Source organism: Megalopta genalis, chromosome 5 (genome assembly GCF_051020955.1).
Source record: "Megalopta genalis isolate 19385.01 chromosome 5, iyMegGena1_principal, whole genome shotgun sequence".
Lineage (NCBI taxonomy): Eukaryota > Metazoa > Arthropoda > Insecta > Hymenoptera > Halictidae > Megalopta > Megalopta genalis.
This window is the reverse complement of record NC_135017.1, coordinates 29,781,388-29,800,658: the sequence shown is the minus strand read 5'-3', so window position 1 is coordinate 29,800,658 and position 19,271 is coordinate 29,781,388. Positions and strand designations below refer to the sequence as shown.

At 39.3% G+C, this 19,271-nt stretch overlaps 1 protein-coding gene across 2 annotated transcripts in view; it reads right to left on the bottom strand.

The window, feature by feature from the left end:
* The window catches only part of Lim3 (Lim3 homeobox protein), a 95,089-nt gene extending 89,564 nt beyond the window's left edge, over nucleotides 1-5,525 (bottom strand). Inside the window, exon 1 of one of the 2 annotated variants that reach the window (XM_076522265.1) lies at nucleotides 2,253-5,525. In XM_076522265.1, the coding sequence (XP_076378380.1) occupies nucleotides 2,253-2,535 (283 nt within the window). In that variant the 5' untranslated portion in view covers nucleotides 2,536-5,525. The remainder of the gene's footprint in view (nucleotides 1-2,252) is intronic. The other variant, XM_033475439.2, reaches the window with a different exon arrangement.
* Nucleotides 5,526-19,271: the final 13,746 nt, after the last annotated feature.

The following is a 19,271-nucleotide window of genomic DNA, read 5'->3' as shown; positions in this document are numbered from 1 at the left end:
CGGATCGAGAGTTCTTATCGAGAGCCAGCCACTGTTCGCGTAATGTGGCACAAAAATTTTCAACCTGACCTGATATCACGAGAACAACCGTGATAGCGGCGAAGTCATCGAAAACTAGTGCTCCCCCTTCCTCAGAGATGGTTCAATGAATCCACCAAGGTTAAATTGCAACGTGTTCCTTTCGACAATCTAAATCTGGCTAAATCTGGCTCTCGTCAATTAATTCTCGTTCGGTAGTTGGCGTCGCCCTCTTAAAGATTCACGACAGTGAGCGAAGACACGAAATCGATACTAATTTCATAACAGTTACATTTTTTAATTTCTCTGAAAATTTTACTACCCGTCGAAATGCTGTCGTTTCCTTCTTCCTCGACGCATCGTCACCTATTTAACCATTGACAATGTCTTTTGGCAGCTGTAAGGACTAACAATCGCTTTCTAATTGATATTTTCTTCTTATATTTTTGTATAACCAACTATTATAGAAACTCTCAGTCATTATTGGGTATTAAATACTCTCTTCCTTGATCATTTTAACACTAATCCTATCACGGTCGATTCTTTATTTCACGATTCTACAAACTTTTAGAGACATTTTTATGAGAAATGCTTGAATAAATTACATTGCCGGAGCAGGTTTTATAACAAAAGCATTACAAAATCTAAATGAATTCGATCTTCTCACTTTTATGGGACAATACACACCAATCGCTATTACCGCTCTGTAGATTTAGCGTTAACAGAGTAATGCTCGTTATTTTCTCATTCTTCTAACGTTTTTTCTATTTTGCAACAGATGCGTTTACACATCCCTGTAAGCAATGTCTCCCAAAATTTACTTTTTCAATTGAGTATTATTGTGTTATTGTGTAACAATAAAACCAACAATTCGATAATCAAGTATATGTTATAAAAATCTAGTTAAATCTAGTTAATATTAATGAACATGATATTCTCTAGCACTTCGTCTAGACAGAAGTTGACAGACGACTAATTCAGCTCTATAAATTATTGACTATCTGATCTATCTATCATTAATGACTATCTGCTTTTAGCCAACATAATTCAACAAGTTGTGAACGATGGTTACACTGAAAGGACAATAGCCCTCTCTCCCGTCAATTTCCATGCAAGTTTATTGAATATTTTTAACCTATCTTAGCGAAACCAACCAACTCTGCTTCCTAGAATCATTATCAATTGGATGTCCGGTAAGACAGAATTTAAAAGACAAATTACAACCACAAATGACGACTTACGAAAAATATTATATTAAAGCATGATAAATCCCATCATGCAAGAAATCTCTACCTACAACACGCTAGACTGCGGATTTTTATGCAAAATAAAAATCGTCTGCATTAAATGCTGCAGAAGGTGCACAGGCTCTTATTTCGTTTCTTAACTCTTTACACTCGAAACCATTTCATCTCTAAATCCGAGATAGCTTTTCTGACTTACAATATTTTCTTTTTATACGAATTATTGTTAGTGCGTTTTACGCACATAAAATTGAGTCTTGCGACTCGTACAATAGTTACACTTTTAACAGTTTCCTTAGATATAAACAAGTTTAACAATCTACAAATTATTTTGAAACATGATACAACACTTTCGAATACAAACGGCTAATAACTTTAATGAGTTCGAAATGATACAATGATGTTTCCTAATCCTCCAAATATTTGCTATGCATCTGGTATCCAAAATTTCGCCATAAATGCCATAAACGTTTTCGCCATCTCTAAATCCGAGATAGCTTTTCTGACTTACAGAATTTTCTTTTTATGTGAATTATTGTTAGTGCGTTTTACGCACATAAAATTGAGTCTTGCGACTCGTACAATAGTTACACTTTTAACAGTTTCCTTAGATATAAATAAGTTTAACAATCTACAGATTATTTCGAAACATGATACAACACTTTAGGATACAAACGGCTAATAACTTTAATGAGTTGAAAATGATACAATAGCGTTTCTTAATCCTTCAAATATTTGCTATGCATCTGGTATCCGAAATTTCGCCATAAATGCATTAAATCCGCAGCTCAAGCGTCACTAATGATCCCGCATATAATCCTCGTCCAAGCAAAACGGCAAGGTTCACCAGAACTCCTGAAAGCGTCTCGACCCTGTTCCCCGATCGATCAAACGTATCTCGAGGATCGCTGGCCGACTGGCAAAACCGCGACTCGAAGGGATCCCGAAGGGGGCACGTTGGCACGACAAAAACACACCAAGAATCCTTACCTTCTAGGTTCTTGTTCCTGGCGAGTAGAGCCAGAAGGACGTCCTGGTTGGGCGCAGCCTCCGCCAAGTCGGCGGCGTCCTGATGCGAGGGCGGCAAAGAGGGTCCCAAAGGTGGCATGGAGCTCGTCGGTGGTCGCGGCATCATCACCGGCGCCGATCCCAGCGACGGCGGCAACGGAAGTCCCCCAGGTGTATGGTGGAGCGGATTATGAGGCGGCGGACCGCTACTCGGTAGCGTCGGTAGCGTCGGTAGCGTCGCGACCGGCTGTACTGCAGCCGACATCGACAAATCGACGCCACCCAACAGTACCGGACGACACCCTCCTGAAGTGGATCCGCTGCTCACCGCCGGGAGGATTCCGCCACCCCCCGGCAGTGGTGCGTACGGCAAGTACAGCTCCAGTATAAGAGCAGGAAGCAGCAGCCGTGGAAACAGGTACCGTCTCTCACTTTTCTCAAGTCCACAGCTTAAGTCCTATCCTAGGCACCGTCTAGTGTAGCCTTCGACGGATCTCGAGGAAGCTGAGGTAGCCAAGTCTCTGGTCACGCTTGCGACAAGTCTGCTGCGAACTCAGCTAGCTGTTCACCGAAGAACACTACGCACACAAAACTATATTCACTCCACAATTCCAATGTCACAGTGCAATGTCATCGGTCTGCCGCAGCGTCTAGTAATCCACGGTCATCGCGAATTCGATGTAAATGATCGGAGAGCCGATATCGATCAGTCTCGCCGAAGCGGTTTCTTTGCGGCGATCGAAAGGGTCGCAATCGAGGCAAGTGGTTTCGTCTTTGGCGGACTGTTTCCGTATCGTGGAAAGAAGAAAAATAACGCGGTTCTTTATCGTACGATCGTCCAAAGTTCGTCGTAATCTCGTCGCGAAGTACACGCTGATGGCGATCGGTCTTCAAGGTGACTATCGCCTCTCTCACCTTCCGATGACTTTGTCTATCTGGACAAAAGAAAAATTGTGCGGCCGCTTGTCAGTTGAACGATCGTGTATGATTGCGCGTAAGGGAAGCGCCAACATCTCCGCGCCATGGATCACTGATTGCTGGATCGCCGAGCGTGACTGGCGTACGCTTACGAATGTTTACGAGCGCCGCGCCGCTAGTAGTAGACACGGTTGAATAGCTTGTTGGTAAATACCACCGTCTGCGGAATTCCGAAAAGAAAGGCGGTGAGTCAAGGTGCTGGGAAACCGCGATTACAAGTGTTATATGATCGATAGAATCGAGCGTCCTCGACGGCGTCCCGCGGTTTATTAACTCGAGCCGGCGATGTCGTTCCGTCGCTGCGCGCAATCCTCTCGCACGAGGGGCCTTGGATCCAGGTAATTCGATTTCTCGATGCTTTTCTTCGACGATCGTAAATGCACGTGTCACAAGAACCGCGACGTACCGAACCGTCCAGGAAAACAGGAAACTGTCACTTCAAAGCAGCCACGATCGTGGACAGTGTCGTGCGTCTGGCATCGCTGACACTCTCCGGCGGAATTTCAGTCGCTCCTGCGCAGCTCGATCGAGACGGATCCAATCGACAGGTGGAGATCGTGAATCGAGCTCCGATGTAACGGGCAACACCTTCCGACGAGATCCGAGCGGACCTCTAACCAGCCGCGCACTCGTCCGATCTCTCGCGCGCTAGCCTTCAAAGCGGCAGTCCACGTCTTATCTGTTCACAAGCACCGGTTTATCTCGACCATAACCTTGGCTATGTTGCTGCGATCGCGGCGATTTTTCTTCGTGAAAACGAGCCGCGACGTCCTCTCTTCTCCCGCTTTATCAACTATTCCATTACAATGTCCTCCACCTCGCTCGGGATTATCTCCGGTCGCCCTGACACCCTCTACTCGGCGGATCCCTCGTGCAGTACGCGCGACGATTTCATAATCGGCTGATGCAAAGTGCATCGAAGTGTTTCCGCGGTTGCAATATATATTATCTCGCTGAGACACGATGTTGAAACCGTGAAAGCAAACAGCTCCGAAACGGTCTTTGTCTCGCGGTCTCGCGAAGAGTCTCTTAAAATAGGACACCGATAACACGGTCGCACGGTATCCGAGCTTCACGTTTTCAATTTCTAATTGCGAATCGAATCGTAGCCGATACACTGCGGAGAATGCGACGAGCTCGCCGGCGGAGTCGCGATTCAAGGGAACGCCGCTAAAGGCGATGCTTTTCTTACGGCCGCTGCCCGTGTCCCGATCCTAATACGAATTTCAAAGGTTGCAGTTGGAAACGAACTGGTCGCGGCCGATCCGACGAGCGCGGACGATCGACGATCTTCGGCGAAGATCACCGATAGGCGTCCTCCACACGCTTTGTTTAGTTTCTATCCTCTAATCTCCTTCGCAGCCGCGCGTCTATCTCCTCTCCGTTCTTCTTTGATCGGCCAGCCGGGCTCGGGCCGCGCGGTTTTTACACGCGTGTCGATGGAAATCGTGGCCCGGGGGCCCGATGTAAATCCCGAATGCCGATAGAGAGAAAAACCCAATGAATCACGTAGCGGCGATACCTTCGGCCGGTCCGGCCGAGCGTCGCGTCGCTTGTCGCCGGGCCTCCTTTTCGTCTGGCGATTCGACCCGAATACGCTCGACCGCCAACGACCGGTAAGAAACGACGAATTCCACGGCTCTTGAATCGCGATTTTCGTCCTGCCACGCTCTTCTTCCCTTTTTTCTCTGGCATCGGTGCAACAAACCCGTCCGAGGCTCGTCATCGGCCGACGGTCCCGTCCATTCAGCCGACTATGATATTATCTGCCGGCGCACACTCCCGATGACTTTCTTTCCGCCGTGTCCGCAGCCGGATTTTTCCTGCGGAATCTTAAAATTCCTCCTGTTCGCCCGATCCCTGAATTAATCCGCCTCGCCTTTTATAGCGTCCACCGTGCAGAATATCTGCGAAACGTCCACGAAAACAAATGTAAATCACCCCGGGTATCCTTTCGTGTCCTTTCCTCGATGATTTATCGTCTTCTTTCGCGACGGCGTGCACAGTTGTTTGTTGTTCATCGGCGGCTGCCGCAACGTGCGACCGTGTAACGATGGAATTGCACTGGGAATGTCCCGATAACCGAAACGTTCGCAATGTGCAGCGCAAGTTGCGTGAACGTACGATCGTTTCCTCGAGGTCCGAAGACTACGAGCTTTAAGGGACGTGGTCCGGAAAGAGGTCACTACCGCGAGATCTCGGAATGCGCGATTTGATTAGCGGGTACCGCGGCACTATGAAGCCGACTTCGCGGGGTTCCCGGCTTCAGCGACGAGGATCAGAGACCCGGAGGGACCTGGAGGGACTTGGAGGGACGCATAGAAAGGTGGAGGTGGCTCTGAACGTTCTGTGAAACCGTGTGCATCGCCCTGTCGGAGGAGAGGCTTCCACCCTACCATCGACGGCCACCACCGAGCCGTCTCGTACCGGCTCGCTCTAAAAGGGGGGAAACTTTGGTGGGGTATCGATGATGGCACGCGTGCGCCGCAACCTGTCTCCCTCGTGCGAGAAACCGCGCGGGGGACACCGGCCGGTCGTGTTAGAAGATTTTCGAGTGATTTGCGGTGCACACTCGCCAAGCCGAATCGAATCCAAAGTCGAACGTGAAAAATCTCGCGAGACCCTTCCTTATTTTGCCCGTACAGAACCCCGATTAGACCGCGGTATGACCCCCAAAAGATTTGCGACAACGAGCGAAGAACGCCCGGACTAATTTCGCAGCGGTCAGATTTTTTAATCTTTCGCAAAATTTTACTTACCGGCTTTCATTGTTTCTTTCTTTTTTGCGCGCTTATGGTACATGCAAGTTTGTGGAACGCGAAAAAACGAGAACGCTGATGGAAATTGATTGTTTTAATGTTCTACGTTCGTCGTAAGGAACTTCTTAGTCGATGCGCGAAATTCGTCTGCTCTTTAAACATTCAGAAGATGATTAATGGAAATGAGAATTTGCATAAAGACTCGCAGTCTAATCTACTACATGCAGACACAGACAGTATCTGCTTAAAAGGATTATTAATCGCTTGTAATTTGTCGACTGCGGGTTTTATGCACTTTAGTAAGAAGTGTGGAACATAAAACGGTGAAAGCATTTTAAGTTTGTAACCATATATGAGCATGTTGTTTCCGAGTAATGAAAATTATTCAATTATTCAAATTAGAAGAGGAAATAAGTTTTTCTTTCCCTTCCTTTTCTTCTTAACTGGTAGACGAACATTTCAGCTTGTATCTTTTTTATATTTTTATATAACGAAGTGCGTTAAATTCAGAGCCTTTACTAGATTCTGGGAAGAAACAGGTGTTGAACATTTCTTTTCTTAACCCTTAAATGCATACTGTTGCCAATTGTCTACATTCCAGTTCCACTTAATTTTATTCAAAAACCTGAGTATGTGCGTTTCCGAATACACGTTGATAACAATAGACAATAGACCATGTGTGAAAGAAAAGACTTGACATTACTTTTGGCGAGTAAGTTATATGTTTTTTGAAATTTGAATGCGGTGGGTGATAACTTCCAGGTTGCAAAGGATTTTCACGGACTGAGTGCATCAAATGCAAGGTTGCTTTGTGTCACAACAAAAATCGCAATTGCTTTGCTGCATTTCATTTATAAATAATGTGAAAATTCCTATACTAATAGATAATATAAATACATGACCATTTGTTTACGTCTACGATAATTTTAGTAATAAACGCAAATTGTTGCCAAAAGTTCACATACAACGTTTTTTCAAAATAAATACTCAATATTAGTACCTAGATTTTTTTATTTATTTTTTACATAACCTATGACTACATTCCTATAAAAAACGATTTTTTAAAATTCAAAACAAAAAATCATGCATTTAAGGGTTAATCATTGTAGTACAGCAACATAACATTATTTTCATATCCTTCTAATGCGTTCACTGTTTTGTGGTTTACCTACCTACTTTGCCAAACAGTTAATATGCTCTATTTCATTTTGCCTATTTGTTATTGTTATTAGACTCCGAAATTTCATGTAAACGTACACGTTTATGGTACCAGCAAACTAAAATAAGGTAGAATTTTCTTTCGAGAAATGTAGTTTTTTCAAGAAGTAACTACGAAATGGAACGAAATGCTAATTAGAGTAGCAACCTTATTCTTTCTTGATCTCCGTAAGGTGCATATATGCGCAGAATTTCACAGTTTAACTATTATTCCGCTGAATTATGTTTAGAGTGCGCCTGCAAACGTAAACATTACGAAGAAACGTCGTTAAGTCATGTCGCTTATACTCCAAGCACAAATTCGTGGATTTGTTATTTCCAACCAATTTAATCTATTAAGACAACAAATCAATTACTATTCTATTTCAGTTCGTTTTGTTATCAAAATAGAAAATATTTAGTTATGAGCAAATAATTTTTGTCGAAACTAGCACAACCCCCTTAAATCTTTCTTCGACTTTGTACAAAAACAAACTTTGTCTTCCGGCTACTGGTCAGTTGTTATTCAAAATTACGTTCGACAGAATTTTTTCCTTCACGATACTGCTAATTCCTGCGATTTCAACAGAGATCGAACACTCTTCCGTCCGAACTATTTAGAATTCATACGCAACGAGCAATTCACAAAAAGTAAAACATGAATACGTCATGCAATCCATTTGCCCGATTGCATGTCTGTAATGAAACAGTAGTAATAAATTCAACCCGACGCGTGTTAAACTTACCTGAAAATGTTCGCGGACGAATGAATATTTGACTGTACCGAAATATTTAAATCGCCAGGATACTTGAATAATGAAGCTAATTTTTCCCGGATACTTTAAAATGTAGGTTGAACATCATTCCCAAGCACCGTTTAATAAAGACCCTCTATCACGCATTCAAACCGGCTATCCAGATTCCACGAGGGCACTTCAAATCTTTGGGAAACTCTTCCTTAGTTAACCGAAGACGGACGTAGAAGAAGTTCCCATTAATTAAGCGTGCTACAACGAGAATCTTGAATAAGTAACACGAGGTACCAGATCGGCTCTTTCTCGTTTCCTCTTCGTAGACCAGAGAGAGAAAGAGAGAGAGAGAGAGAGAGAGAGAGAGAGAGAGAGAGAGAGAGTCTTCAGACGTGTTTGCGTGGAAAGTGAAAGAAACAAATGGCGCGCAAGAAGGATGTGTAACGGGAATGGAAAGCTGGGCGACGTTCGGAGGATGTTGAAGGTTGCGAAACGGGGGAGGCCGAATAGTATCGTCGTGCTAATCAAGACCGATGGTCAATAATGGCGGCCACGGGTTGGTCGGATCCAAGTCCAACCTACCCTTTGGGCGTCGGGCGTATGTGGGGGTGGTTTAAGTCGGCACTTCGACTCTCTGGACTCGGTTCGGCTTGATTCTCGCCAGGGCTGGGGAGCGAGACATATTTTTATTGTAGCTAGGTGAATCACTGCCATGGGGTCTACTGCTCCGTGTTACTTACTCGTACCGGAGGCGAGACTCACCGTCGCTATAGCTTGCTATAAAACCACTGCAATATCAACGTATTTGTAATATTTGTAATAGTACTAGTAATAGTTGCACAGTAATTTATATAGTAAGTTTTATAGCTGTATAGTAATTTGTATAGCAAGTTTTATAACTGTATAGTATATTGTATAGTATAGTATAGTATATTATATAGTATAGTATATAGTAACGTTTATAGTTTCATAGTAAGCTGTATAGTATAATTTTATATTTTTACAGCAATATACAAAGATATATATATATATATATTGGACAATAATGATAATATTCAATTTAAATATCACAGATTCGGATAATCAAGAGTCTCGTATTCACTGTCGCACATCATTGAACCAGAACAAAGTTCTTTGTATATTGCTGTAAAAATATAAAATTATACTATACAGCTTACTAATATATATATATATATATATTACGTTTCTCACATAAATTGCTCCAGTTAAGCTGATCCATATGCAATAGAATTTATTGTACGAATCAGCAAGGATTTCACTTGATACCTGATCTAAGTAACTGTTTTATCATCTAAAACTTTATGTTCCTCTTATTAGTTCGGATAACAAAGGTTCTACCATAATGCTAACGCGGTTTTCATCTTCTTCACAGTTTTCTCAATTACAGTTCCTGTGAGCGATCGATCTTTTTAAGTGACAATGTTACATAAAAAAAATACCGCTACGTTATGGATTAACTTTTGCCACAGGAGAATGTGGGAGAACGATGAAACTGACTTTGATCCTTTTATTTGTGCCACATTTCATTCTCGATTACTGTTTATAAGTATTCAGCAAGATCCAGCGTGAATCTAACGCGTGACAGATATAATAATCGGAAAGTTTTTTTTTCGATAAAATTAGATAATATTCATCATATAATCAACTGGTTCCGAGCTTGCATGTGAAAAAGTCGAATCTCTGAATTTTCACAGTGAAAAATATTTAAACAGCAACGTCATTCTGTAAACCTTGCACGCATTACTGTACATCAGATATACACGGTGGGGCAAAAACTTGGAATCATTTAGCAATTTTTAGTACGTCATTTTTCTTTCCAAAGTAATAGTAGCACTTATTCAAACACTCATCGATTCCTATAATTCCTTTTTTTTTTATTATTGCCGTCGACTCAGGATTTCAAAGTTTGCGCGATTTTGTATTCCGAAAGTTATATATTTGGAGCATTGTCGGCATTTTTCCGAACTGGTCCCGCCATTTTACGAACCACAGTCTTCGACAATGAACACCGAACAGCACTCAAAACGTTAAGACGGTGGATTTGCTTGAATATCAACCGGGGGGTACATTGAATACCCATCGCTATTACTCGCTCGCGCGCGCGTATAACGACTTACTTGCACATGTTCCTGAATAGACACACATCCAGAGGGTAGCGTCGACCCGTCGGATCACCCGTTGGATGCACTCAACGAAATTAAACCTACGTTCCTCGACCTCGGACTGCCGTCGCAGTCACGTCCAGCCGTGATATCGGCAACGTTAGCTTTTACCACGTTTTGCGCGGGCCACTTGAAAGTTATTCGCGCGTAATTCGGCGGCTGCGAATCTTAGAAACGCCCCCAGCCCCCACCTCCCGGACCCCTAAACTGTTCCAGAATTAACCAAAAATTTCGTAAAATGTCGGCTCTATTTTTCAGGCAACTGAATTTTTCCTTAAAACGATGGATAGATGGCGGCAAAAGTTCTTGCAAACTTTGAACGCAATTTTATTTGAAAAGTACAACTTTCATAGTCATCTTCAAATACCCGAATGAAAGCCACAATGCATGGGAGTGTATCCGACCTAAGTTTGACTCCGCGCAATCAACCGACTGCGGATATTTTTGCAATAGTAGAGTTGTTTACATTAATTTCAGAACCCGAAAACTACGTGGAAATTTATTTTTTTTCTTTGGCAGTTTGACCAGGTTGTAGGTATTCTTAAAAAGTTCTTCTCGTTTGATTACAGCTCAAAGTTGCCACCCACTCATTTATGCATTTACGATAAACTTTATATTGAAATTATTAAATGGAAAAATATGATTAACGATATACATATAATATATCATACACAATACATATACAGCGTGTACATTTTGCTGCACGTATTTAGACATGTTCGTGTATCTTATTTCATTTTTCACCGATTGTATGTCAACTAACATTTCAAATACAAATATCTGAATTCTTTGTTTTCCAAACATGTTTTACATGTTTGTTGTTCTTAAACATTACCGTTCTATGTTACGAAGAATTAATTGTTTTGTGAATGATTTTGTTTTACAATTTAATTGTATACTGTTCTATAAGAATACACGTTTGCGTAACTGAAAATATGCTCGACAGCAGATCGGATAACAAAGGTACAGTTGCGAGTTCGTATATCCGAGGGTAGAACGTTAATCCGTCTTCGTAAACAAGGCTCTACTGTATACAGAAAATTGTAAAATACAAGAACGAAGAGAAAAGAAAACGGAAGTTTAACAGAATAAACGAGCAGCCGACGAAACAGAAAAGACTACGTTCCCTCGCTGAATTCGGATAACCGAGGTCCTATAATATCGACGAAATCGTGTCGTCGAATCGATTGTCGGCGAAATGATCGAGGTGACCGGGTCGGAGCGTTTCTTATTGAACAGAAGGGTGTAGCAACACCGAAGGCGTCGCGTCGGTTAAAAAGCAAAGCCGGCATTGGTATCCACGGAAGAGGAACGGTATCGCTGTGAAATAAAACTCCGGGATAGAAACTAGCCAGGCCGCGATATCAGTTTTCGGGGGAATCGAATAATGTTTCCCTTCGGTTTGAAAAAAATAACGAGAAATATCGTTCTCGGAGGCGAGGGCCGATCGTACGGCGGCCCATGGAGCCGATGCGATGCGGAGAGTGCAAAAACTGGGGAGAGTGCGGGCATAGTAAGCTCGAAAAGCTTGAACAGCTCGAAAAGCTCGAAAAGCCCGAAAGAGAGTGTCACGTTTCCATGGAAACCCGGTGGGGCGACTCCGCCTCTGGACTTGCCGGTTCGATATCCTCTCGTCTGCTCCCTTGCTCCAACGTCAACGTGCTCTACATTTTTCCAAGCCGGGGCTCGCGAAGCATTTTCCCTGGATGGTTCGGCGGGAAGAGAGGAACGATAGAGAAAAAAGGAACTTCCGATGGCGGAGCGGCGATCTGCGAAAAACCTTCCCTTTTCTTTTTTTTTTTCTTTATTTGCCAACGAGACGCTCCGATACTTTCGAGCCGTTCGAGGACCCTCGCCGCCGTACTCTTTCGTACTCATAACCTAATTCCCTCTCCGCGCTCGCTACTTTCTACTTTATTAGTGTATCAAGGTGGTCCCGGGGCCCTTATCGTTGCCGAAACTCCGAGCAACCGTCGATGACGGCGAAGTTGAAAAATTTATGAACTTCGGAGGCATCAGGAATCGCGATTCTGTCCTTCAAGCTCAACCTTGCGATTGAACCGTTGCAATGAGGTTGACTTGTGACGATGATTTCAGACACGGTCTACTAAATGCGAACGTTATTCGTTTCTGTTAAATCGAAAGAGATTCTTCTGTTGGCAGAGTCTAGGAACGAAAGTATTTGTTCGTTCTCTTGAGCGCCGTAGAATACTTTTCGACTAGTTTTGACTATTCTTCAAAATTCTATTTGGATACATCTTTGATCTCGCTAAGACATCATTTAATGCTTCGCCTAGAATTCCGAAAACCGACGGTCATTTCAATAGCCTCAACAGAATACTTGACAGGGTAAACAGATTTCGGGGATCCCTAAACTTTCTCGCTTTCCCTCTTCCTTTTGGAATTACTGTTATGTGACTGCTGCCCTCCTACGACGGTCCTGTGTAATATTTTTTCATCTGTATTTTCGTTATACCAAAGGGTTAAACCCGTTTATGAATAAATCAATCGATTGACGAAGACACACAAGGAACAGAAATTGTCTGGTTCTATCAAAGAAATTGTTATGGATGAAGAAGTGTTGATCGAACAGGGCAAGGGTGAATTATAAATTAACCGTCCCTAAGTGCTGACCGAAATGAAAAAGTATAGTAGACGAAATATCTTCTTTTAATATCATACACTGTGTGTTAAGACAAAATATATGTGTTTGTATAAACTTCCGCAGTATAATTGTATTAAATAGTACTCGATTGTCCGAGCTCAGGAGAGTGACACGAATGTTCAAATAATAGAACAGTTACTTAGTTAGAGTACCAGACTTAGTCTATATTAATTTATACAGGTAACCGTTTTGCATTTGGGATATTCTAGATTGAACGTATGAATAATGGTTGCGCAGATATATTTGATAAAGAATCGCGATATTGGAGGCCTGGATAATTAAGGTTCTAATGTCTAAATAGCTCTCGCGGTAAAGCGAGTAACCATTGTAATCTCGGGGGAACATGATTTTAAATAAATATTTCAGTAATTTTACATCTGAATAAAAAATGTTCAATGAAAAATCATTTACAGAATGGTGATTTATAAAGTATTTTAGTGTTGAGAAATATTTCTACACTCCATCTATACAAATTGTCAGTGGTTGAATGAAAATAACAATGATCGTACGTGCTAGATGTCCACATCGACAAATAAAAATGATCGAAAAAAGAAATGCATTTAAATGCGTGGATCGCATCGCTGCCGATGAGATTATGTCAATGAAGTGATTGCTAATGAAATGATTGCCAGCATAAGGGTCATCCATGTCTTATCTGCAGTATCGCTCCTCCTTATTAAAATCATATCTTAGTTATTGAACCCCGGTATCAATATTAAAATACTTGTTCGCTGTTAAGACAGAATACAATCTCTCTTCGTAATTACTTAATGCCTAAATCCTCCTAACAGAACGTAGCATTAACATGTAATTATATTCTACCTGTTTCTTATCCGATACTCCTTAATTCAATTAAGGTTCGCAATCTTGGTATTATATTAGACCGCATATATAACCGCATTGTCTGCGGTTTCACCTAATTACAAACGGTAAGTCGAAAATAGAATTTTTCTACTGGAATTCGATTATTAAAACATATTGCAAGAGATGAGAGTCGGGAACCAATGCTTCCAGTGGAAAACACAATCTCCTGTAGTACAGAAAGCATAATCTCATATACACATAAAATGCATAATCCTTGTGTATACATATAAGGGGTAACCAGAAGTAATATAATTTTTGTTTCATAGATTGATTAAAAATTGTATAGAGATTGATTAAAATATATTTGCATTCAATGCGTTTAGAGTGGTATCAATCTGTACTAAATGATAAATGAAACAAGATTATGTATAAGTATCAAAAAATGACATTACTTTTTAGTGCATTCCGGATTTTATGCGTTTATGAGAATGTTGAGTAGCTCAAATGCAAAATAGTGAAATCGTTTGAAAAATGTATAGCTTCAGTTTTATTCTTTTAAACTAATTAAAATAATTGGGGAAAAAATACATATATGTGCACGTGTATGTCCTCTATTTTACAGTTAATTACAGACTATTTTTATTTTGCCTTAAAATCCCCAGTCTACTTTCGAATAACCCTAAATCGCTCAAAGATTTAGTTATCGATAAGACTAAATTGTGCATTGTGTTTGTCAACGTAGCAACGAAAATATTCCTCGACACTTCGGCCGTACCCGTTGAAAACAAAGTATAAACGTACAATAAGGATCCGTAGAGTCGTGTGTGCCGCCATTACTGGTACACAACCGAGAAATGTAGATGCATACTTTCATCGGGCACACATCTTGTTCTGTCCTTTCCAATGTCGTTCGTAGCTAGTGGCTCGAGCATGTACTTCTCCGCGTGTGAAATGTCCCCATGATTTGCTCTTCGCCCTTTCTCTTTCTTTCATACTCCATCCACCTACAGCGCCGTCGTTTGCGTACGTCAAAACAGCGTTTCTCAAACTTTTTCGTCCGAATGTCACGAGCAATACGAAAGTGTATTGTTCCTAACGAAACTTTCAAAACGTTTTATCGCAGGAGACCGGCTAGTGTAATTTATCGTGCATAGGCTGCGAGTTTTATGCAAAATAAAGATGTTCCGTATCGGTTGCGAAACAAACGAGCAAAGTACAATTTTATTTGTTTCTCGAATAATTTTAACAAGCTGCAATTAGTACGCCAACATCCTTAATTTTTTCATTGCTTTCATTTATATCTGCTCATTTTTGCCATCAATGCCTAATATCTGCAGTTTAATTATTGATATTGAAAGGTAAGGGAACTAGCGACTTAGCAACGTCACTGACGTTGAAGAATTTCGAAGAATTTGATGAAAAAGGTCATGGTGGACGTGTTTCTTAGATTTTAGGGTGAGCTTGGTTTTTTTAATGAAACTGCTTATTTTTTCATATAAACTGATAGTGCACTTCAAGGTTAATTCATTGATCTAAATATTAGGGGGACCGGAAAGTAATGTCGTTTCTGCGCATATTTATCTATTTCAATTTAATATAAACAAACGACATAACTTTCCGGTCCCCCTAATACTTCGTTCTTCGAAGATCGTTCGAGGTAATTATGTGTTTTGTTTCATTTGACACGTTTTTTTTTTAAATTGAAATATAATAATTGGGATGGCCTGGGACAGCCTGGGAACAGAATGGGACAGCATGGGACAGAATTAAATATCTACTTTCGTGATTGAATATTTGCGTAATACGAACGAAAAAATTCTAATTTTCAAATTGGAACACGAAAACGTCCATTAAATGGAGTCCGATTAATTTTCGTACCGTCGAATCGGATATACCGCGTTTCCAATCGGAACGAAATATTTTCTACACTACGCAGCAATAGTTAATTATACCGCGATATTTTTTCCATTTAATGTTTCACGAGCTGTCCATTTACTAATTTCCATCCTTTCTCAAGTGAATAATTCAACGGTTACGTTCGCCGAGGCTGTCTCATTTATCGTATTGTGATGAGTAATTTTTTCTTCATGTTGACATGTCAATGCTCACGATCGTCGTTCCATTAGACTCTCTAATGATTGGAGTTATTTTTTTTTCTGTATCGTTGAATTGTATGCGCGGAAACCCATTTCTGTGGATGCTCATAATTCGATGTGTGTACGTAATACAAACAACAGTCGTACAACAAATATCGTAATGCAAATAACATTTCGCTGATGGATATGGTATACGAGGTTAACACAGCTTGCACAATCTGTTCGACACAATACAATATTAGTTCTCTGAATTTTATGTGCTACAATCAAATGAGGATATGTTTGTCGTGTTGAAACTTTTTCGTACTGACTTTTATTAGTTTTTAAATCATTTGCAAATCTATCTTTTCTACACTCGCTTATTTTTAGTTCATTTTGCTAAATACATCTTATTTTCTAAAAGACAATATCTTTATTAATAATAATCGTGCAATATTTTTAAACGTACGTATTAATAAAATATTTTATTCATTACTTCATTACTTTTGTAATGAAATTTCCTCATTCATCATCAGTTATTTCAATTATGCTGCTATGTTATAGGTCGTGAAACATATTTTAGTTTTTATACAGACATCTCTATACCCTTTGTTATAATTATAATAATAATAATACCTTCGTTATAAAATATAACAACTGTAGAATTTTATGCAATTATTGCAACTTTTTTATTTTATTTTTACAATGAATAATCTTTTAGTTGACGAAGATTCTGACGACATGATCCTAATTTGTCTGTAAAATAACGTACGGTAATGAGAATTCGCATCCGCAGTCTAATTATAACTCAACCATCGATTTTAGATGCAGAATCGCGGTTTGAGAGACACTGTGCTGAAACACATGCATGTATACGTACACCTATCCGTCTCTACGCGAACGTCCGCGAGTATTTGTAAAGTGAGCGAGAAAGAGCATGAATGACATATGCGGAACGTAGCCACCTCTATATTTTACTTGAAGCTATTCGCGAGAATTTACGAGGAACACCCGATACTCTCTTTCTCTCTGTCTTCTCGCCTCCCTCGTCTACCCTTTTATCCATACATCTATCTCCTCACCATCTTCCTCGATTCTCTTGGCTTTCGCGGCCACCTACCCACCCCTATCCACACGACACGCACCGGAATAGAGTTGTATAAGATCTAACTTCCTTCATAGCGTTTCCTCCGTTTTAGCATTTTTTATCGGTCGCGTGAAAATTCTGCACGCCTCGTAGGAAATTTTGAAATACGATCGCCTCGATCAATTGGGGATAATGTTATTGCTTTACGCACGCGAACTTCGCAATAGAGAATTGATCTTGAAGTTTTTAATATCTGCGGGTATCGTGTCCCCTCTCTGGAAGCGGTGACCATTTTCTGAAAGAAATTTTAACGCTAGATAATCGTGTGGGACGTTATTAAATTTTGCAAGTATTGATAATTATCGTAGTTCTAATATCATTCATTTGAACCATTTGATCGAACCTCGTATCACTTGAACTAACTTTCTCGTAAAGAGCTTTTCTATGATCTTTTTGTTTATCTTTTATTTGATGGACTGTGAACAGTTTGAAACGAAATACAATTTTGAAGAATTTCTTTCAATGCTAGATTTACGGTGCATTAAAAACAACTGTTTTGTATTAGTTTATAACACTTATTATATACATTGAATAATCAACTCATAAATGTATCTTTACAATCTGAATGAACGTAAATTAAAAAATTAGTGACTTGTCATTTTGACGTTTTCCGTAAACTTAGTATTAATAAGGTGTATATAAAATGTACCTAACAATTATGTATAATTATTATTATGCAGTACTTATTATCATACTTTGTAGTGTGAATTAAATTATAATTTGATATTAATTTCTATGACTATATTCTGAATTTTATTTTGCAGAATTATCTGGTGTTGTTAATATAACTATACAATGTGTGTGTGTGTGTGTGTGTGTGTGTGTGTGTGTTTGTAATTTCTCCATAACATTTAATGATCTAAATGATAATGAACTATATAACTATATATAATATATAATATAATAATAATATAATAACAATAATAATATATAATATATATAACTATATAACTCCAAATGAACTATATATATATATATATATATATATTATTTACTGTTTTAGTAAAGTTAAAGTTTATCAAATTTCCGAAAAATGTAAAAATGACGTGTTTAGTGTAACGGAAAGAAAGATAATATTTTTCAAATCATCAGCAAAGGAAGTGAATAATTCGAAATGAATTATTCAATAAATTAAATTAGGTCCAATTAAATTAGCTCTGAGGAGAATCCGATTTAATGCATGGAATGCTTGAGGTGGATTCTTCTGTGGTGTTTTCAATATTAACGATCGAATTAATGAGAAATTATTGAAGAGCGAGCAATTCAGTTTCCCGGATTATTTGATGTTAACGAAGAGCCGTCGAAATAACCAGCCGAAAAGAAAATATCCTTCTGCCTGGAGCTACGCCTTTAATCTGTTTCTTCGGCTTAATTACGAAGATCTCTTCTGATAGAAGGAATACTGATTATGACCTCATCGCGAATTCACAAAAGAGGCAATCAGGTTTCTGGGAAGAATGTTCTTATGAACTTGTGCAATCTACGTACATGTTATTTTACATATAATAATGAATAATAAATATAGCGTACCAAGGGCAGTGTGTACCCAATTATTTTTAATATTAATTTGACATGACTAAATAAATCAAGAAGTATTAATGCACAAATTATAATTCAAATAATAAAAATTATCTGAGAAGATAAATGAGCCGTTTATTTTGAAAGTGGCATAAGTCACTTTACCGTAATGAAAAGTGGTGACTTTTTAATGTTTATACGAAGTTATTTATACTGAGAAAAATATCAGTATCCTGAGATAACAAATACAAGTCAATTTTCTCGAAAGTTAGCATCCATATTTTTAAACGTGTTAAAACCCTTAAATATATCGACTTAAAGACAAAGTGACTTATGCCACTTTCAAAATAAACGGCTAAAATATTGAAATTGTAAATTGATTTTATATTTTTCAAATAATTGGCAAAACTTTTCTTAATTATAAATTATATTATATTCCTTGAATAATTATACTATTTATATGTACATTAGGATGTAGTCATACGAATTCTACATTTATTACATTTTATTACATTATTCTATACTTAATAAAGTTAGTACGACTACCCTGTAATGTATATAAATAGAATGATTGCTTAGGAAATATAATTTAATTTATAAAGGTGAAAGTTTTTCTCAATAATTTTAAACATGTACAATCGTTTTCTTATTTTTACAATTTAACGTTTGCTTAAATCTTGTTAAATCTAGAAAAAGTTTATATTTTTATTTAAATTCACTCCGATTAAAACTATTCTGTGGCATCAACAATGCTGGTACATCGATGATCTGTTTTAGGTCGAATTATTCGATGAACATGCATGTATTTTTGCTAATACATTTGCTAAATAACACTGCGTTTTAGTTCTTAAATACATATATTTTAATCAATGCATCGATAAAATATTGCTGCGTTGAAATAAGGTAATATCGAAATGATTTTCAAA